Below are 22,116 nucleotides of genomic sequence, written 5' to 3'. Positions count from 1 at the left end.
AAAGCTCCATATCAGGAATTAATCAGCCTGTGGAAACAAGCTGATTAATTCCTTACACGGCTTTGTCGCCATGTTCTGCCTTTTTTGGGTGCGACATTTCCCACCCCTGATGCCTCAAAATGACACGGACATTTTTTCTAACTCCCGAGAATATCGATATAACGAGACTTTACTGTAGATGCATTGATCCAAATAGAAAGTTACAGCAGAACACCCCCTAATAATAATATATCATAATACATTTTATTTCAAGTGCCTTTCAAAGCTCTCAATGACACTTTACAGTAACAGACAGGCATAGATACGATAATAAATAAACAACAATTATAAAAAACAAGAGAGAGAGCTACACAGAAAATGCAATTTTAAATAGGTGGGTTTTGAGATGGCATTTGAAGGTGAGAAGAGAATCAATGTTGGGAGGAAGTGAGTTCCAGAGTCCTTCGTCAGACATTTTTACACACGCCACTTGGTAAAATGCTGACAAGATAAACGTTGCTATGCTAACATTTTTTTTGTCCTCTCTCCACACAGACGGTTGATCGGCCCAAGGACTGGTACAAAACCATGTTCAAACAGATCCACAAGGTCCACAAAGCGGGTAGGTTAACTTGACTGTACCGTGACCCTAAAAAGCTTCATTGTGTGATGAATTCTCTCTCGTTAATGACGCCTCCCCCTCGAGCCCGCCATAGAACTCCTCCACCCTCACAGCACCGAGCCAGAACTCATTAGGCAGGTGGTGAGGACTCGCTCATAAGAAACAATCCGTTCTGGGAAAAAAAACACTTCCCATTTCGAGCTTCTGACAGCCAACGTCCAGCATAGGCCTTGTTTGTTCTTGACTGCTCGGGCTAGAAATGCGCCGATTGCATAATTGTGTGTGCGAATCTTTCATTCCGATAAATGATGATGTGCAAAATGCCTCGATGGGCTCACTGTTGACCTCAAAAGCAAAAAAAAAAAAAAGGCCAAAGGGTTATTTTTAATCCGTTTTATCTCGAAAAGTGGAATCGTGGGAGAAGTTGAATTCTCCACAGCTGGCTGATCAAGGCATGAAAAAGTGTGTGTACATTGGTGGAAGGGAAATGAGACTGGGGGGGGGGGGGGTGTTGGATGGCATACAATAATAAATATAGCGGTGCCAGTAGAGAATGTCATGGCTGGAGTAGAGCACATCACAAATAAAGCCAAGATTGTTTTCATTTTTGTTAAAAGGGGCTCTGAAATTCTTCATTTTTGATGGAAAAAGCAAAGCAAAAGCTCTCAGGGACATCTGTCAAATTTTGTTATGAACCCTGAAGAACCCACAGGGTCAAATTTGGTCGTTATAAATTCTGCTACCTAAATAATAAAAAATATATATCGATTATTTTCATTTCATTTAACCAGTTCAAAAGTTGTTATTTAGGTTTCTTTTTATGTTTTTGTTTTTACTTCGTATTTTAGGACACATTGCTCCCCCTCCTCACCAACAGTGGCCTCACGAAATGCTCATTTCAAAATCTGTCACCGGTGATGGTTTCTTTTCATCTCTACTTTTCAGATGACGACTATTCGGACACCTACAGTGCAACCTATACCATCGTCAACAACGGTGAGTTTTACGTTATTGGCTATTAATCGTCACAATCATTGAGTCCAATGATGTTCTGTATCTTGACCAGATGACTACGGCGTCCGACCCGGTGCCACCTTGGCCCACCCAGCCCCCCGCACGCACACGTACAGGCCACTTTCCAAGAGCCTTTCTGACAACAGCGGGCAGCACATCGTCGCCCGGGATCCCTCGCCCGTACCGCCTCCGCCGCCGCCGCCCGCCCCCTCCCTGCTACAGTTGAGGGCCAGAGACAGCGACCGTGACAGACACACTCCAGATATGTGAGAAAATGTTCACCCCCTCATGTTAATTTTTGGAGTTTCCCGGTGCTCTCATGGTTCTTCTTGTGTAGGAATGAATGGGGTCCTCCCGAAAGGAAAGTGGACACGCGAAAGTACCGCGCCGAGCCCAGGAGTATTTTCGAGTATGAGCCAGGGAAGTCCTCCATTTTAGAGCACGAAAGACCTGTAAGTATGTTTTTTAAAATTCTTTATTATATTTTACATGATATCAAAAAAATGTGCTTGAATTTTGTCCACGCGACTTTCTCAATGGAATCAATCAGTTTGCAATTTATTGGATGTTTTTTTTCACCAAATTTTTGAATTTTCTTTCATTTCAGACAAAAGATGCCCACCTTTTGTCATTTAAACGAAAGAACAATACATTAGTTTGACCAATTGGACAACAATTAAAACATACATTTTAAATTGTTTTTTTTATTGTTTCCAATAGTCCTTATACGACAATTTGAGCTCTTAAGTACAATCTTTGGATGTTTAAACTGTTGGTCCACACAAATTCCAAGAACATATTCTTGGTCAATTGCCCACAAAATTTGGGTCAAATTTCTAGTATTTTAAGTCTGTTCCCTCCCTCCCCATGATTGTAATAGTTCCATGGAATTTTATTGTCTCAATTTGGCGTCTTTTAGCACAAATATTTTCAGTTCCAATGTTTGCATTTTTTTGAGAGGTCAAATTTCCAAACCTTTCAAACACCAAATTGTTCACATTACAAGGACCTCACAATTTTTTAAATATAATTGTGAAACTCTAGATCACCAAACTAATTCCAAATGTAGGTCAGTTGAATTTAACGGCGAATCTTATGTCTTAATCACAAAACTGATCAAGTCCCATCCGTCTACCGTGTCGTTTCAGTATCCAGCTGTTTACATTTTAGGTTAAATTTACAGTCTATGCACGACAGAGCCGTTCATATTTGAAAGCCCACAAAATTTGAACTTGAATTTCGTTTCTAATTGCTTTTTCCAATCTTTTGTCCTTTCGCCACCAAACTGTACTTGTTAACACACTTTTTGAACTAGGGCTTAATTTCTTTTGCACTCCAAATCTTGACAAATTGTCCACCTCCTTCTACATGTTCCACCCTAACCATCCACCCCACTTCTCTCCATACTTCCTTCTCCTACTTTCTTGTATCTCTTCCCACTGTCACATTTTTTTGTTTTTCCAGACTGATGATGACATAGATTTAGAGAACGAGCCTTGGTATAAGTTCTTTTCTGAGCTGGAGTTTGGCCGCCCGGTAAGTTAGCGATAGGCCGCCTAGCTACTCGTGATCCCTCTTTTGCCTTCGAGGCGTCTCTGCACTGAGTTTTTTTTGTTTTGTTACTTTGTATATGCAGTATGGTGTGTGTGTGTGTGTGTGTGTGTGTGTGTGTGTGTGTGTGTGTGTGTGTGTGTGTGTGTGTGTGTGTGTGTGTGTGTGTGTGTGTGTGTGTGTGTGTGTGTGTGTGTGTGTGTGTGTGTGTGTGTGTGTGTGTGTGTGCGCGCGCGCGTGTGTGGGTCTATGCTCTCATAGATTGGGTGGGGCAAGCTGTGTGGGCATGATGTAGTCGTGTGTTGGATGCTGTGACTCTTCTATACTCACCAATTGTCTCGTAAACCGTCTTCTGGATTTTATTTGATGTTTTTTTTCAAGTAAGCAGGCATTGAGACATATGGAGACTCAATCCTGTCATTTTTCCATTAGTCGATGATTACACGTAATGATTACCACCCGCCACAAGAGCATTTCGTCGATGACCCAAATTACAGGACTCTTAGGTCTAAAAAGATATACAGCGGAATTTCAAAAGATGAGCGCGAGTCGTACTAGTGCCTGATTCCCCTTTCGCGCTGCCTCCAAGCGGGCTTTCCACTATCATTTGCTATCAGGGGGTTACAAACATTGGAGGGAGTACAGATGGAAGATAGTCTGTCAATTTCCCATCTTTTGATTTAACTCTTTGCCTGCCAGAGGATGTGCAAAAATGTGTTCACTCCAGTGCCAGGGTTTTTTTCATTTTCACTCACGCAGGACCCACAGAATATTGAATTTTGGGACTACATAAACATTAAGTACAGCGTAAGAAACCTTACACTCTCTTCTATCATCAGAAAAAAAGAGTTAATTCCTAAATTCCTAAGTTATATGGGTCTGGAGTTATCCGAGCTTGAAAGTGAGGGCGGCTGTACAAAAGATAAATGCTGCCACCTTGTGGGAGGGGAAAACATTGCCAGAGGTCTAACCGAAGCTTGGAACGCAGCTCCTGCCGGAAAAAAACAAAACCCAAACAAATTCGGGAATGGCAGCAACATTTTGAAACGGAATCGTGGAAAATTTCAGAAAAGGGCTACACAGTTAAACAAAACAAAACCCCCATCAGTCGAAATAATCCACTCGAGTCAGCGCTGTAGCCAGTGCAGGAGTGCGACGTAGAGCGACAGCAAAACATTCACATCACAAATAATTGAAATTAAAAAGTCCTTGTATCGCTGCTCTGTGTGAATGTTACAATACAAAATAGATCTTCAGATTTTTAAAGCGCAGATAAGCAATTTTGCGCACTCAGATTTGTGTAGTGCTTTCTAGACCAATTTGGTGGATTTATTGCCACTAATGGAGGTCAGCTGTAATACCACCTTACCACACTGACTTGTTTTTTCTTTTCTTTTTTTTCTTACATCACTCACACCGCATGAATACGTTTTGTGTGTGCGCGTGTTTGTGTGTATATGCTCTCACTGGTCATCTCATGAGTTGTGTCCAACGAGCTCCTTTTACAGAGGACTGATTTCCAATTTTTAAGACAAGGAATAGTTGTTCACCTGAACCATGTGATTCCTTTCAGCCAATCAGAATGAAGAATGAAAAGATGCCAATTCATCACAATGTGTTTATTGTGGCCATACGACAAAGACTGAAAGTTTTTTAAACCATTTAATGACTTGAAATTTTGACTTTCAATCCAAAATTAGAGATTTATTGATTTGTTTCTTTGTTTATTTATTTATTTGATTGGATTGGCTGGCCTTTATTAGTCTCACAGTGGAGAAATTTACATTTTACAGCGGCAAAGTGAGGAAAGGAAGAAGTAGAAAAACAAAAAACAGGAGCTGCTGGAAAGGCAGCTCCTGGAAAGGAGCTGGAAAGGCTCGCGGTGCCATCTTGAAGTCAAAAGAACAAAAAATGTATTAATTGTTTTATTTATTTATTTATTTGTTTGTTTGTTTTATTTACAAAAGCGTAATATTTCATGCATCTCCAGTATTAGATTTAGACTTGGATCAGGTTGCTTGTGCACACCCCAATGAAGTGACCATTCAATGTCCACGCACCGTCTGGGATTTAGCGATTAATACATGCATAAATATAAATATCTGATTTCTCTAATAGGTGTCCACTTTTCTCCACGTTTTTTTTCTTCCCCTCCACCTTCTTTTCTTCCACCCCAAATGATGCCACCACCGCTGCCGCTTCTCCTCCTTCACCCCATCTTCACCTTCCACCTCCTCTTCCTCCTCTACCTCCTCCTGCTTCTCATCCTCCTGCCTCCCACGCTGTGCCGCTCAAGCCTCCTAAAAAACGACTGGATTATAATCCAGACGTCTCGGCTCGCCATCGTATCGAGGTAAATAACGTGTGTGATGATCATAGAATTGCAACCCCAAAAATAACAAAAACAACACAAGTTGTCTTTATTTATAAATTGTCCAGTGTTGATGATACTTCCTTATTTAGGTCCATTCCAGTTCCAATCCATGTTTCTGAGGCAACATTTGCCCCCCTCCCACACAACCACCCTTATCTCCTTCGCTAATTCACCTTCATTTCTACAGAGTGGCCCAACAGAGCGCCAAGCGCGCTTTGTTTTTGTGCACCACGCGGAACCATCGTCTCCCTTTTGCCAAGAGGGGCAGGGGGGAGCCATTTTAGTGTGACACCCCCCCTGAGGCGCGTGCTGACCACAGTGCAATCGGGAGTCGCTCCATCTTTTGTTTCCGCCCTTCATCAGCTTGTCTTATTTTCTCTTTTTTTCCCTATTTTTTCCCAGTCAAGCCTGCTGGTCACTCCTGCCGACAAGCCCCCTGAAAGACCCGCAAGGTAAACCCCTTTTTGATTTTTTTTTTCTCTCTCACGCCCCCTCTATTTTGCCCCTCCCCCATCTTGTCAACATCACTTGCTGCGTGGTCAGATTGAGTGGATTGTCCTTGCTCTTGCTTCCCATTTTTGTTGACATTTGGGTGTGTATATCAGCCCTTATTTTCTCACATAAGTCTAAATAATTAGTTTTATCTATCTTCCTTGCCATCTGAAACCGAATATTGAGTTTGCCCTTCCTCCCCCGCCCTCCTTGCTCAATCCTTTCCCGGTCCCTCTCCCTTTTTTCCTTCATCCTGATTATTAACTCTCAAGTGAGCAAAAATAGAATGCGGTGACTCGGTTGAGTCGTTCCCAATAGATAGCTCACATGCGGCTTTTTAATGGAGCACGAGAAGTCGTCTATACACCACCGTAAAAACAAAATGTCCATGTGTAGAGACCATTTCATTCAAATTCTGCCCATTGAGTCAGTTCAATACATTTTTGAGGCTGACCCATAAAGAAAGAAGGTGGCACAGAAAGTCTGCTATTTTCTTTAGTTGTTTATTGATTTACTTATTTCACATTTTTCCACTAATCACTAGTACTGGTAAGTGCCCACATTTTATTATTTTTTATTATTTGAATCAAAAGTGTTGAAAATGGCTTGCTTTGTTTGATAATACAATTGTTCAACAATACTTTTTTATTTCTTTTGCAGTTGCATAGAACCAGTTGCTGTAATGGGAAAATATTAAGAATATACGCTAGTATTTGGTGCAAATTTCATATCAGCATCACCTTGCAGGAAACCAAAAAATATATATATATATATTTTTTTTTTTTTTTCAATTTTTTGAGCAATTTTATCATCAAGCAAGCCATTTTGAAACTTTTGATTTTAAATATGTAAAAAAAATGTTGGACAATTTTATCATCAAACAAAGCAAGCCATTTTCAAAACTTGATTCTAAATAAAATGTTAAATAAATAAATAGTTTTGTCGAACAATTCTATCATCAAAGCCAGGCGTTTTTGAAACAAGCGTTTTAAGAAATAAATAGTTTTGTTAATTTTATCATCCAACAAACGAACTATTTTTGAAATTTTATTCTACATAAAATGAAAAAAAATAGTTTTGTCAACAATTCTATCATCAAACAAAGCAAGCCATTTTAGAAACATTTTACTGTATATATAAATAAGATTGAAAAAAAGAGTAGTGCTTCTATGTGGTGACTTACCAGTAGTATTGATTTGTGGAAAAACATTGTCGCCCAAATCCTATTTTGACCAAATCATTGGCTTCCGCTTCCCATCTTGCATGCATGGCGTGACCCGATACTTGAACTTCAATTTCCGTTGACGCGTAAATCACATCGTATTCAAAACCAACCTCCATGTTGCAGCGCCACCAACGACTACAGAAAGAGAAGAAAGTCGGAGCCGGCTGGTTCGCCGGCGAACGCCACTTTGTCATCTGGCCGAGCGGCAACGTCACCCAAAGCGCCCGACGCTCGCAACTCCCTCAAGAAATCCACCGTTCGCTCGTCACCGTCCTCGCCGTCACGCGCCAAAGGTACAAACTTGGAATGATTCCCGCTTTGCCTCTTGTGTGTTTTTCAATGACGGAAGCTCCGCCTCCCACCGCCTTTTTCCTTTGACGGTCGCTATGACTGCTTAACGTGATTTCTTGCTTCTTCTTCTCTCCCACCACGCTGCTCTCTTGTGGGACCTCTTTTTATTTTTAAACAAACTAAACAAAAGGTGGGGCCGCATGCGTCATGTATTCAAACACTTTGACCTCTGCGGGTCCATGCCAGCGTTCATCCCCTCCCCCTTCGTCCTCCGAGGGGACTATCGCGCCTCGGCCGCCTGGCGGCAAAGTCAGGTCCCGTAGCTGCGATGATTTGTTGGGCGACGGTCCGGCCCACGGCCGCACCTTTCGCTCGGAAAGCGCCGGCTCGTTGCCGTGCGGCCGCCCCGCCTCCGACGGATCGTCGGGGTCGGCGCCCCGCCTCCGCCGCCGGCTGCCGCACGACTCGCCAGGCTTTCTCAAGCTTTACCGCAAGATGCACCGCATCGACAGGGCCCACCTGATCCCGTCCGAGGTGATCCGGTCGGTCCGCGCCCGCATCCTGGAACTGGAGCGGCAGCCCCATCTGCACCCGCACCGCCTCTCCCCTTGGGCGCCCCACGGTGGCTCGGAGGTGCCGCGCGACAACGTGCCCAACCGCATCTCGGCTTTTGAGAGTCTCATCGAGAAATCCAAATCCATGCCTAACTTGGGAGACGACGAGATGGCGTCGGGCGCCACCACGCCCGGAGACTCGTCCCGGGCGAGCAGCGGCGGCGGCACCCCCATTTTACCTAAACGCCGTTTCTCCATCGAATCTCTCCTGGAGGAGGACAACGACGGCGGTGACGGGCCTCCGTTGCCCGCCGCCGATGCCTCGCAAAAAGCTCGCAGCCCGCCCGAGGGTCGACCCCGCGCGAGGCCCGAGCCTCACCGCGGGGGCTCCTACTTGGCGCCTCCCGTCCCGCGGGTGCCGCAAGCCGACTACTCGGACAGTGAACAGGAGGCTGTGGCCTCTGACCTCAGTGACTTCATCCAGGTGGAGGGCTCTTCGTTTTGCAGCGAGAGCGACTTTGACCACTGCTCGCTGACGTCCTCGGAGAGCTTGTACGGCTCCTCCGCGCTGCGTCGCCACCACCTCCGCCATCACCACCACCACCACCACCACCACCCTGGTCACCAGACAGTCGGCCAGAACCAGGGCTACCAACACAGACACCTCATAAGTTCTTGCAAAGGTCGCTGCCCGGCTTCTTACACCCGGTTCACCACCGTGCTCCGCCACGAGCGACAGCGAGCACGCCAGGACCCCCAGAGACCTCAACAGTCCAGTCACAGCAGCCGTTCTCCGGTCCGGAATTCCGATTCCCACCAGTCCATGTCCAAACTAGCCTACCTGGTCAGCCCGGTGCCTTTCCACAAGAACAAAAGCCACGGCGCCGATCACGGTCGCGGAAGCAGACCTAAATCCAAGCGGGCCATCTACGAAGCGCTGGACGCCGCCCTGCGGGACATCTACGAGCACATCCTAGCCGAGCGAGACCACCGAGTCGCCGGGACCCCCGACGACAGCATCCTGAGGAGAATCCTCTCCGAGTTGCTGCCCGGCGTCCCCGAGAGAAGCTCTTCGTTGCCCGGGAGGAGGAGATGCTGGCACCAGTCCGCCCCGGATGGCTACGCGTCGTATGAGGGCGAGCCGCCCGCCTCGCGCTTGCAATCCCCCCGGGTCCAGTCGCCTGTCGGGGCCTGTTACGGGCGCCGTTTGGATTCCGGCAACTGTCATGATTTCGGGGAGGAGCGTGCCAACGGAAATGGGATTTTTTATTCAGGTGGAGATGACGCAGTCTCGTCGTTTGCTCTTTTGCCTCTTCACCGTCTTGCTCACATTTCTTGTGTGTTTATTATTTTTTTTACATACCGATGTATGTTGTTTGATTTATTTACTTGTGTATTAATGTATTAATTAATTCATTAATTACTCAACAAATCATGTAAGTCACTAATGAATTACTTAATCGATTAATTAATCAAATATTTTGTTTAATCAGCTCCTTTATTACCATATTATTTATGGTTTTATTGTTCTGGTGTTTATTGTTCTTTTAATTGTAAAGTGTCCTTGGGTGCTTTGAAAGGCACTTGTAAATTAAATGTATTATGTATTATTAATATTAATAGTAGTAGTAGTATTAGTATGATTAGTATTATCATTGTTATTGTTAATAATCACCTGATTAATTAATTAGTTGATGAATTCATTGATTGACATACCTAAATCAGCTTTTTCGGGGACGTACCTAAATAATGTTTTTTAATTTTGTTTTATGTATGTATTGATTGATTGATACACCCAAGTGAGCTTTTAATTTTGGGCATACTTACATGCATAATTACGTGTTTCAAATCCTAATGACTCCGATCTTTTCAAAACATGGGAATTGACATGATACCGTGAAACCCTTCCTAGTTCGCATTTCGCTCTTTACAAAATTCACTGAAAATATTTTTGGCATCATCCATCACGACGTTTAGACTGGGTTGTCAGTGGAAGTTCAGAGAGCCCATGTTTTACACAAGTGCCGTTGGCAGATTTATTATTTTAATAACTAGATACAACTAATTACCGTATTTCCCAGTGTATAAGGCGCGCCTTGATTTTCTTCAAAAGATGACCCTGCGCCTTATACACAGGTGCGCCTTATACATGGAAAAAGTTTTAAAATAAACCATTCATTGCGTGTGTGCCTTATACTCCAACGCACCTTATACACTGGAACAAACTGTAAGTAAATCAATAAAACTAAATAAATGGAAAAAATGGGGGGGGGGGGGGTGTCGCAAAATTATTTTCGCTTTTTATGGCGCTGCTCAGTTGGAGGTTCGCTGTATCAACTCGTACACTTCATGCCCGTCAGTTTGCAATCATTTTCAATGTCTTCCTCTTTCATACGTCTTTTTTTTTCTGTAATTTTGTCATATGTTGACAACCCCGGATATGCATTTTCATGTCACCCTTTCTTTCATTCCTTTGATGTACTTGTTGGAATGACACCATTTGCTGTATTGTGAGCATGCCTGTTGACGTTCCTTGTTGGCAGTGCTACGCTCACTGTGCTAACTGCGTTAACTTTTTTTGTCTCTTAACAATCGCAGACCAGGATGTGCCCAGGAGTTATTCCACCATGGACGGTGGGCACACACCCCAGAGTCGAAGAGCCACACCGGATAGAGAGGTACGACCTATACAGCCCCCCCTCCTTCTCGGGACCCCTCAAATGACAACAATCAGCTCAGTGAACATTAGAATTCTGGATTTTGTGCTTCTGTTGTTTATTTCTGGTAACACTCGCTACTTTTCTCCTGTCTCCCATTTTGGTTTCCTTCTAGGTATCCCATAAACAGATGACCCAACTTATTCTGTTCTCTCTCCTCCATCAGAAGCAGCCCGCCCGAGCTATTTACGACTTTAAGGCGCAGACGGCTAAGTGAGTACAGATTTGTAGCACCAACGCGTTAAAACCCAAATGGCCGTTTCACCCCATCGAGCTTGACGTGTAGTTTTGAGCGTCGCACCCGAATGGCTTTTGACCGTGCCTGAGCTATTCCTACACCGCATGGCCTACGCCACACCGCATGGCCTACGCCAAATCGATCCCCGGTCGATGACGCTCGGGAATAAACCGACTGCATTCCAGGGAGCTGACGTTTAAAAAAGGCGACGCGCTCAACATCATCAGGCAGATCGACAGCAACTGGTACGAAGGCGAGCACCGAGGACGGGTCGGGATATTCCCCATTGCTTACGTGGAGGTGGGCGCAAAAATCTTCGCCCGCTGCGCGTGTGGCGGGATATGGACAGTTTAATGCTCTTTCCTACCTGCGTGTCTTTAGAAGATGACGTCTTTGGAGAAGTCGCAGCCCAGTCGCCCGCCTCCGCCCGCTCACATCAGGGAGATCGGCGAGGCCGTGGCTCGTTACAACTTCAACGCTGACACAAATGTTGAGCTGTCGCTCAGAAAGGTACCATATTTTCTCATGTATAAGATGCACTGAAAAGCCTTGATTTTCTTCAAAAGATGACCCTGTGCCTTATACGCCGGTGCGTCATATATGTGAAGTCATATTGAGCCACAACAGGTCTCGCAATTACTATCAGCAGCCAACGACTCATCCCCCCACCCCTGTCGAAGAAGTAGTGCGTAACCCAAGCTTCTACTGTAGCCTTGTATTTTGAAAACATTTGTGTTTTTATATATTTGTCAGAGATGTTCGGTCAGACACTGAACAAACACAGGAAAATTGTCTTTTACTGCCATCAGGGGACGTAGCTTTTCATGACCGACACCCAACGCCTGCAGCCCTCTGCCAAGCTATTTATTGAGAGTATATGCAAATTGAAGTGATGCATGAGTAAAACATAGTCTTCTTCATTTGAATACCACACCCCTGGACGTCCAAAGCACCAATAACTATAAAAAACAGTACATAGACATTTTAATTGGTTGTCCTTTCCATGAACTGATAGATTTGTAACCTGGCTAATGAGGTCTTCCTGTGAAGGAGTTTACCAATTCGTAAATGAGTTTTCTGTGCTTCCATTGTGGGCATTCTAAGCATGTTAATTTTAAATGTGCTAACTTCTGTCTATTCTCGATCAATATTATACAGTAGAGTCTCGTTATATCGATATCGGTTATATCGATAGTACTGCTTATTACGATACTATTTCTAGGAACGCAAGGAGAAAATTTACATGCCGCAGGATCGGATATATCGATAGTCCGGTTATATCGATATTTTTTCCAACTCCCGAGAATATCGATATAACGAGACTTTACTGTATTTGAAAAACTTTTTTTCAGTCATTGAAGTGTGTGTTACAGGGCGAAAGGGTGACAGTGATCCGACAGGTGGACCAGAACTGGTACGAGGGTAAAATCCCGGACTCGAGCAAACAGGGCATCTTTCCCGTGGCCTATGTGGACCTGCTGAGGCGCTCTCCCTCCAAAACGTCAGCCCACCACCTTCAGCATATAGACCCATATGGTAACCATGGCAACAGGACACCCAGCTCCACGCCCATCAAGGTAAGGAAATGTCACCGCAACAACGGGATAGATGGCGTTGGTCGATGAACCTCTTGGTCGCTTTCTGTTGACGTTCTTCCCTCTCTTCCACTCCGCCATCTTGAAGCTTTCCTCCCATCTACCGCCTCCACCCCCCTCCCCCCTGCCCACCCTCGCCTCCACATCTTCCTTGCTTTCGAGGCCCAACCTGCGGGCCGTCACCCATGAGTGGCTCTCCCTCACCGTGGATACCCCTGCACCTCGCTGCCCCTCAGTCACGCTCGCCACCCCCACGCCGCCCCCTCTCCCCCGTCACCTTGCGCAATTTCCCCACCAGCCTCCCCCCATCTCGCCTGAGTCTCTCTCCGACGTTGACGGTCCTCCGTCTCCCTCTCGCGGGCTTACCTCGTGCGATCCTTTGCGCGGGGCGACTTCGGACGAGTTATGGGAGGGGGCGGTGTGGGAGTCACTGACGTCACCCGTCCGCTTTGACGGACAGCTCAGTGTCGCCAATCCTTACGACCAGCTGCTGTCATTCATCCTGGATGAACAAGCTCTGTTGCGTTCCACCTCAAAATCTCGATTTCCAGAAACCAAATCCCGAGCTCGGGGCCCTCCGTCAAAAAGAGGAAAGCCGTTTATCGAGTTATTCATTCAGGAAGAAGATGAGGAGGCTAGAGAGGAGGAGCATGAGGATTTTTTTACAGGGAAACTCAGTATGCAGGTAGAGCATTTGTGACCTTTCATTTTGGCCGCCTCTGTTTCCACCAAGCAGTACAGTTTCAAGGGACGCTTTTCAAATCATCCCGTTTGGCGCTTTGGATATCGATTCTGATTTCATTTATTATTTCTCACTTTATATCAATTGGGTGGTTTTCTGCATCGTATAAATTTATGCTCATGTACAGTCGAGATCAACATGTTTTTCCTAATCTGTCGATATTCCGTTTTTCGGTCAAGTGTATCAGATATCCGCTGATACGTTGGATATTATTTTTTTGAACACATGCGTGAACAATTGAGGCGCACTACAAATTGCGCATTATAAAAAATGTGATATAATTGTAGATATCGTATGTGTTCCGTAATCGGTTGATATTTTGGTTTTCGGTCAATGTATCAGATTGCTTTTTCATTAGCTTATTCCGCTACGTCGAGAATGTTAGAAAATCAAGCTATATGAGATCACCTTCAACTTTTTTATGTATTTATTTTTAATAACAAACATATAAACATACATTAACTCATTCACTGCCATTCCCGAATTTATTCGGAAATTGAAAATATGATGTGGAGCGCCATCCCGAATTTGTTTGGGTTTTGTTTTTGTCTTGCTGGGGAGGGGGGGGGGTGCCGATAAAGCGCTGCTCAGACCTCTGACAATTTTTTCCCTTCCACAAGGGGGCAGCATTTGCCTTTTGTACAGCCACCCTCATTTCAAGCTCATATAACTCCAGACACAGACAACTTTAGAATGAACTCTTTTTTTCTGATGAAAGAATAGAGTCTAAGGTTTCCTTCGCTGCATTGAATGTTTATGTAGTCCTAAAACTCAATATTCTGTGGGTCCTGGAATTCAAGTGACAATGACAAAAACCCTGGCACTGGAGTGGACACATTTTGCACATGGTCTGGTAGTGAATGAACTAAGCACACCCATACATCAGCTTCTCCAGGCACAACTGACACCCGGCCATTTAACGCAAACTGGTTAGCGGTTGGCTAGCTGCTCGTCTGATCACTTTGATTCAGTGGCTGTCATTTTTTGGGCAGTTTTACTCTCTGAATTTTAAACGGGGCTGAACTGTACTGCCAGGTGGAAACATAGCGCAAGAATTATAACATTGCGGAAACTGATGAGACACGGAGGAAAATAGTTTTCAAGTTTTAATTTTATGACAAAGTAGATTCGAAATTGTGGCGTCACACTTAAACTTCCAGCGTGTACCTTTTTCTCATACACACAAAATAAAAACGTGTTTATTAAAATTAAATGTAACAAATTCTTGTCTTGAATCTTGGTGTATTTAAGACATTTTTCAAATTGTAAATACATTCATCATAAAACTAATGTAAATATGCAAATAATAAAAGCTAATAAAATGGAACGAAGTATATTTTTCTAAATGTGCAATGTTTAATCAGAATATTTTGAGTTGAAGATATTTTTATGAATTATCAGAATTCAGAATCAGAAAGCCTTTAATAGTCCCACAATGGGGAAATTTGCAAATTCTCAGTGAACATAAATATATAAACAAAAGGAAGAATATTTAATCCAATCAAAATATGTGTGTGCATTAATGTCATTTTTTGCAATGAGTCATTAAAATTAATATTTTAAACTATTTTCCTCCATGTCTCCTTTGTCAATCATATTTCAATTCGGTTGAAGTTATGCACTCAGTGTTATGTATGTGTCATTACCCCCCCCCCCCCCCCACTAGGCTGACGTCTGTCCCCCCGCTCGCTCACCCTCTCCTCCCACCGGCTCGCCGTCACCCTCGATCTTCCCCGCATCCCGCCCCCCTCCCCTGCCCATTTTCTCTACCTCGCCTCCCGTCTCGCCCTCTTCCTCCGCATCCCCCCTCCACTCCCCGGAGCCCCTGACTCCCACCCAGTCCACCACATCACCCTCGTCCACCTCCCCGCCGCTCGTCACGTCCCGCCGCTCCCCTCCCGCCATTGCCCACCCGGGCCGTAGGTCCCCCAAGTTGAAGGTAAACCCACAGTCAGCGTGTTGCTGTTACTCGTTTTGGGAATGCGGAATGGATTGACGGCTTTGTCACAAGCAGCGCTGGATCTCGTAGAGCGCCTCCTAAAAGCATTTTTCTCTTATTTAATTTGACGCTTACCATATTTTCCGGTGTATAAGGTGCATCCAAAATCCTTGATTTTTTTCAAAAATGACCCTGTGCCTTATACGCAGGTGGACCTTATATATGAAGTAATATCAAGCCACAACAGGTCTCGTAACTACTGTTAGCAAGCCCACCCCCGTCGAAGAAGTAGTATATAGTAGTATACACTTGTATTTACACCGAGCGTGTTCATCTGAACACATAATTCATTTAAAAAAAAATCCAAAAAATTAAAAAAATTAAAACCGTGTATCAAATGGGTTTAATTGGAGTATATAATTAACAATAATATATAATGAACAATAATTCATGTGGCAATAAACAACATGAATGCAGTTGAAAATGAATTTATCTGTGTTCATATGAATATACAGTGTTTCGTTTCAGTAATCTCTTAAATGACTTTGCCAGAAAGTAATTTTCTTTATTTCACCATCATTTTCCGTTTTTTGGCACACTGATTAGAATTTTTTTTGTTTTTCTTGCTTGTTTTTGTATTTAGTGTCGCAACAAAAAGACAAAAATGTGTTTATTTCTAAAATTTTCAGGTGAAAATATCCCAGCAGAAGCCACTCCCTTCCACCCCGTAGAAGTAGTGCACACTGTTTTCTATATCCCAGATGTAGAAAACAGTGTTTCGTTTGAGTAATTTCTTACAATATTTTGCCAGGCAGAATTTTGTCTCGATTTCACCATCATTTTACGGTTTATTGGCTCAATGGTGAGATATTTCAAAAAAATATTTTTTGCTTGTTTTTGTATTTAGTGTCTCAAAAAAGAAAAACAATGTGTTTATTTCTGAAAAATTTCAGGTGAAAATATCCTATCAGAAGCCACTGACTGACTTCCCCCCGTAGAGAGCACATTGCATGATGGGATATATAAAACTGTTTCATGTCCCTGATTTCTTATAATTATTTCTCCAGGCAGAATTTTGTTCTTGATTTCACCATTATTGTACTTTTTTTTGGTGGGGGGGGGGGGTAGAAATGATTAGAAATTGAAAATTTTGCACTTTGTGCTTGTTTTTGTATTTGGTGTCTCAAAATAATTTTGTGCTTATTTCAGAAATTTATTTCAGTGCCAAAATATCCCATGAAAACTAAGGACATAAAAGTAAAAGGAACATTGGTAATCTCTGAACATTATATTGCTGATTACATTGTGATAAACTGATCAAATAGTGGAAAAATTTTGAGCTTATAAAAATTTAGAAAATGCCTCACATTATATACTATTCTGCAATTTCTATTTTTGTGTTTGACACCAAAAAAGACAAATGATGTCTAAATCGTACTGTTGTTACATTCCTTATTCGCACAACGTCGTCCGTCTAATGGGTGCATAATGTCACCCCTGCCTCTACTGTAGTGCCTTATAATGTGGTGCGTCTTATGTATGTAAACCCTTTTAAAATATGTCATTCATTGGGGGGGGGGGTGCCTTATAGTCTGGAAAATACGGTACTTTGACTCTCCAGTTTTTAATTTCTTTCAACTCCCCTGCGTAAATGTCAGCTGCGATACAGATGCTACGCGGACTCTCCAGGCAGCATGTTTTGTGGTGACGTGCTCAGTCGCGATGTGTGGTCGTATCATGTCATCAAAATTGACAACGTGATTTCATACAGAGTGTGACATGCACACTAACGCATTTTGTACACTAACGCAAACTGCTGCGGAGTTGGTAGATCAGAAGTTTGTGCCGGTGGTGGTTGCATTGGGATGTGACCGCCGATTAGCATGTTAGCGTTTGGCTTTGAATGTGCTCCCCACGACAGCGAGCGGCTTCGTGTGGGTTGCTCCGGAAGCTTAGACAGATATTTTTGCCTTCTTTTTATGCCCGCCGAGCAGGATCCAGTCGTGGGTGGAAAACCGCCTCGTAGCCCCGTCTTGTCTCGGAGGCCCGCTAGAGGTCGAAGGGTATGGCGACTCGTCTTTTGTCTCTTGGGGGAATCTGCTCACTGGAACCGTTCGCGCCAGTTTGCCTTTTGTGAAGATATCTCACCTAGCTTAACTCGCGCCAATGTGTATCAAACACAATAATTACTATTGTTGATGAGATATCAATCTATCTACCTACCATATTTATTCGAGTATAACGTGCACAATATTCTGCCTAAAAAAGAACTAAACGTTTGGGTGCGCGTTATAAATGAGGGGAAAAAATTCTCATACATATTTAATGCTTTATCCCTTCCAGGAGGGGGCAGCATTTCCATGGCTATTCTCCATAGGTTCAGTTTCGATTCTCGGAAAGACCTGGATCACGTGCAGTCTTTTTTTTAATTGTTGATTACCATTTCTTTAGCTACGCTTCATTTCCTTTCCTCGCCTCGCCCACACTGAAACGTGAGTTAAGCATTGCTGTTTTGCACAATTCCCAATATCCAGAGTTTTGATTCAGTGTTTACATTGTCATTCCGTGTTTACATTGTCAATAAATGATTTTTATCACAATGCTTGGTCTGAAACGAGAAAAACAAAATTTTATACCTATTTTTAATGGAAAATTTGGGATGCGCGTTATATGCGTGTGCGTGTTATACTTGAATAAATACGGTACCAAGCTACATAGCTAGCTATATATTATCATAATAAAATCTCTCACAATTCTTTGGGTAATTTTCAACAGTTGCAATATTTACAGTGTTCTGTGATTTTTTTTTTACTCCACTATAGTAAAACAATTCAATATATATTTTAAAGAAAAATACTTTCATTTACATTTTTAATAGTTATTTTTACTATTTACACATTATATATAATTGAACCCATTTATGCCGAGCGTCTTCATATGAACAGATAAATTCATTTTTTAAAAATTAAGATAAAATCAAAACAGAGTATCAAATAGGTTCAAACGGAGACAGTTTGGAGTGTTCAATCAGTCTGCCATGCATATTTTGTAATGTGGGAGGAAACCAGAGGACCTAGAGAAAACCCACGCGGGCCCGGGGAGAACATGCAAACTCCATACAGGGAGGCTGGACCGGGACTTGGACTCGGAACCTCGGCACTGTGAAGCCGGTGTGCTAACCACTCGACTACTGGGGCGCCCAAAACGACATTTGAAAATGAATTTATCTGTGCTCATATGAACACGTAAATGGGTTAATATTTTAATATTTGTAATATTTAATATTTTATTAGTATTTTTATTGCCTATTTTGGAGAGCAATGCTCTCATATGATGATTTTATTTTTGTAGTCAGCTTTCCGACAACTTTATCCATATATATGTACATATCCATGAAGAGGATAGACAATAAAATGTTAGATTTTTTTTTCACACACGTGTTTTTTAAAATTCTAAAATCTGTTTTTGGTGTGTCCCTCATTGTTTGCGTATGTTACATTTTCATTTTTTTATTCATTTATTTGTGTATTTATTGTTTAATCATATTTTGGGCGCTCAAGTCCTCTGTACGCATAGGCTTTACAGATGTTGTGTTAAGTTATAACTCTCTCTTTCTCTCAAAAGCCATCTTCCTAAGCCATCTTCTTTCTTTTTCAGCGTTTAGTCCAGGAAGCCCTCCACGGCGGAGGAGAGCCGTAAGTCCCGTTTTTCACACCGCAATTTTTAGTTCTGTCATTTGGACACGAGTCATGACTACTTAGCGTTTTGCCAACGCTGGGTTGTTTGTCACTTAGCTACCAGGCCGTGTACAACTACGTACCACGCAATGAGGACGAGCTGGAGCTGAGGGAGGGCGACATCATCGATGTGATGGAGAAATGCGATGACGGATGGTTTGTTGGTAAGCAAATATCATATATTATTAATATTATTAAAGTTCCGTTCATAAACTCTCAACGCAAACAAACCACAACATTGGTATATTTTCACAATTCCTCTATTTCTCGATATTCCTTTTTTTCTGCTGTTGGCGTGTACCCGTCACATTTGAATTGTTCTCCGTTGTTTACGAAGGGACGTGTCGTCGAACCAAGTTGTTTGGAACCTTCCCAGGAAACTATGTGAAGCAGCGAGCGTGAATGACGGATCCCTGGCCTCCGCACACCAGTGTGTGTTTATGAGCGTTTGTGGATGGCGACGCAGCTCTCACTCACCAGCTTCAACAGAAGACCTCGTTAGTACTTTTTTTGGGGGGGGGTCGTTGTTTTTCAACTCTTTGTACGCCTGTTTTTATAGTCACGGACAAGCCGCAAAATAACCATGGGGAAAAAAATGTGTGTTTGTGTGGTGCATCACACTTTTTTTTTGTCATCGGTTTCATGTCCCAAAGACATTCAACGATGAATCGCGTCTTATATTATAGCCGCTCACCTTCACCAATAGCGTTGTTGCACTTTAACCGATTTGTGTTTGTTTGTTTGTTTGACGTCAGCGTTTGTCTCTGCGAAGTGTCAGTTTCGAAGGGCTTGCCGCTTTTTCAAAGTTTGTATTTATTAGCTCTCCAACACTAGGGGAATGGTAATAATAATAATAACAGTAATAACCCTTTGTTCTTATCCTGTGACTGTAAAGTGTTCTTGAGAGTTTTGAAGAGAGAGAGTTTTGAAAGGCGCTTATAAATAAAATGTATTATTATTAGTAGTAGTATTAGAGTTGCTTGTTCTGTAGCCACAAGGGGACATAAGTCTTCTTGTGCCGGTCCCAAGCCCGGATAAATACAGAGGGTTGTGTCAGGAAGGGCATCCGACGTAAAGGCTTGGCCAAAACGAACATGCAAATCAAATCTCTGAAGATAGAGGACACTGATTCCCTGTGGCGACCCCTTGAAGGGAAAAGCCGAAAGGAAAGGAAGATTAATAATAATAATACATTTTATTTACAATATATTATTATTAATAATTATTAAAATGACTGCAGTGTCCTTGGGAGGTTTAAAAGCCGCTTATAAATAAAATGTATTATTATTAGTAGTAGTAATAATTTTAATATATTTTAAATACAATGTATTATTATTAACTCACTTTTTTGTGATTATTCAGAAACACAAAAAAAACAATATTTGGAAAATCAACAAAACCCTTTTTTTTTTTCATCTGTTTTATTATGTGTTTTTTTCCATTGGTTCACTTAACCTTAATGAGTGTAACCCAAGCAGTGATGAATAATTGTAGTACTTCAAAATAATGCTCAGAATATACACTTTAATGCTAACTACATTTTTTTAACCAAACCCAAAATAGTGAGCACAAAAGTCAGAGCAGAACCGAACCAATTTTGGTTCATTTTGTCTATGTTCCACCCCTTATGTTGCAAGGGAAAAATCTATTAGAAATTATGAATTACATTTTTTCAACTAATTTTTGACATTCAGTGATACTATATAATTTGGAAAAATATATGTGAAATACATTTTTAATGAATGAAGTTGCTCTTTTTTTTGTTTTCTAACAAAATTTTGGATTTTCCAGATTTTAAAAACTCAGTCACAGAAACATTTTCCATGTAAAAAAAAATTGGCGATAAACCATTTTAAATTGCACATTGGCGATAAGCATTTTTGCTTTTTATTGCTATTATTATTATTATTATTATTATTATTATTATTATTATTATTATTATAACTGAATTGTGTAATTATTTCCAGTAAAATACAAATTATTTTAAACATGAAAATGTATTTCAAATGTGTTTTAACCCAAATCTGGGAGTGGCTTGATATTTGTCAACGATACAGTACGGTAGTGTGCTAATTAAGATTAAATGTCATCTATTTCAACCCACATTTTTAGCTGAGATGGTGCACATCTGATATATATATATATATATACACACACACAGTAAAGTCTCGTTATATCGATATTCTCGGGAGTCGGAAAATATATCGATATAACCGGACTATCGATATATCCGATCCTGCGGCATGTAAATTTTCTCCTTGCGTTCATAGAAATAGTATCGTAATAAGCAGTACTATCGATATAACCGATATCGATATAACGAGACTTTACTGTGTGTGTGTGTGTGTGTGTGTGTGTATGTATATATATATATATATATATATATATATATATATATATTATTTTTTTTCAGCAATTCACATTGTGTTGCTACCATTTCTGTTATTTCTGAACCTTTTCTGTTAGCAGCTTTCAGCTACTTTCTAAAAACACACTCGGCTTTTCTTCCTATTTCTTCCTTTTCTCATCGTTCTTTCGTATCAACAGCGCCATCCTGTGGGTATGTTTTTAACTTTTTTTCCTGACTCAACACCGCCTTAAAAACAACAAAATCGCTTGATAAGCTGTGTAACATGTCAAATGCAAAAAAAATTGTACTGAAAACAACTTATTGGAAACAAACCGCACATGCACACACACAAGTGTCAAGTATTTCTACTTTGCATTTTATGGGGCTGTGTTATTATTGTTATTATTATTCATAATAATAAACGCTTAAATTTATGATCTAACTCTATTTATTGTTCTTGATGAAATGTCAAATTGGCTATTTGAATTATCATTTTTCTCATCGAAAAGGAAACAGCTGGAAAAATTCGCACTTCGGGTCACTCGGATCTCAAGGTGCCACGACAACGCCAAATTTGGTCGCCAAGTTCAGCTGTTTTGGATCCCACGTCAACCAAAACGCCAAATAGTCATCCAACATGAAGGGAAAAAAATTGCAGTGAGGTGGCGTTGTTCAAGTTGAAAGGATGCTGGGCGG

General features: G+C 42.0%; 1 protein-coding gene across 2 annotated transcripts in view; it reads left to right on the top strand.

Annotated features, from left to right (window-relative positions):
* Positions 1-21,854, top strand: part of sorbs2a (sorbin and SH3 domain containing 2a) — a 43,582-nt gene extending 21,728 nt beyond the window's left edge. Inside the window, exons 9-28 of one of the 2 annotated variants that reach the window (XM_089005513.1) lie at positions 535-601; positions 1,547-1,597; positions 1,668-1,881; positions 1,953-2,067; positions 3,080-3,151; positions 5,463-5,519; positions 5,943-5,992; positions 7,381-7,550; positions 7,739-9,376; positions 10,701-10,780; positions 10,935-11,032; positions 11,243-11,357; positions 11,439-11,567; positions 12,431-12,634; positions 12,741-13,337; positions 15,061-15,333; positions 17,328-17,396; positions 18,991-19,028; positions 19,128-19,234; positions 19,408-21,854. In XM_089005513.1, the coding sequence (XP_088861639.1) occupies positions 535-601; positions 1,547-1,597; positions 1,668-1,881; positions 1,953-2,067; positions 3,080-3,151; positions 5,463-5,519; positions 5,943-5,992; positions 7,381-7,550; positions 7,739-9,376; positions 10,701-10,780; positions 10,935-11,032; positions 11,243-11,357; positions 11,439-11,567; positions 12,431-12,634; positions 12,741-13,337; positions 15,061-15,333; positions 17,328-17,396; positions 18,991-19,028; positions 19,128-19,234; positions 19,408-19,472 (4,209 nt within the window). In that variant the 3' untranslated portion in view covers positions 19,473-21,854. The remainder of the gene's footprint in view (positions 1-534; positions 602-1,546; positions 1,598-1,667; positions 1,882-1,952; positions 2,068-3,079; positions 3,152-5,462; positions 5,520-5,942; positions 5,993-7,380; positions 7,551-7,738; positions 9,377-10,700; positions 10,781-10,934; positions 11,033-11,242; positions 11,358-11,438; positions 11,568-12,430; positions 12,635-12,740; positions 13,338-15,060; positions 15,334-17,327; positions 17,397-18,990; positions 19,029-19,127; positions 19,235-19,407) is intronic. The other variant, XM_089005514.1, reaches the window with a different exon arrangement.
* The last annotated feature ends 262 nt before the right edge of the window (positions 21,855-22,116 follow it).

Source organism: Hippocampus bargibanti, linkage group LG10 (genome assembly GCF_051943395.1).
Source record: "Hippocampus bargibanti isolate YZ-2025 linkage group LG10, ASM5194339v1, whole genome shotgun sequence".
NCBI lineage: Eukaryota > Metazoa > Chordata > Actinopteri > Syngnathiformes > Syngnathidae > Hippocampus > Hippocampus bargibanti.
The sequence above is the reverse complement of the archived record's forward strand: the minus strand, read 5'-3'. Positions and strand labels throughout refer to the sequence as shown.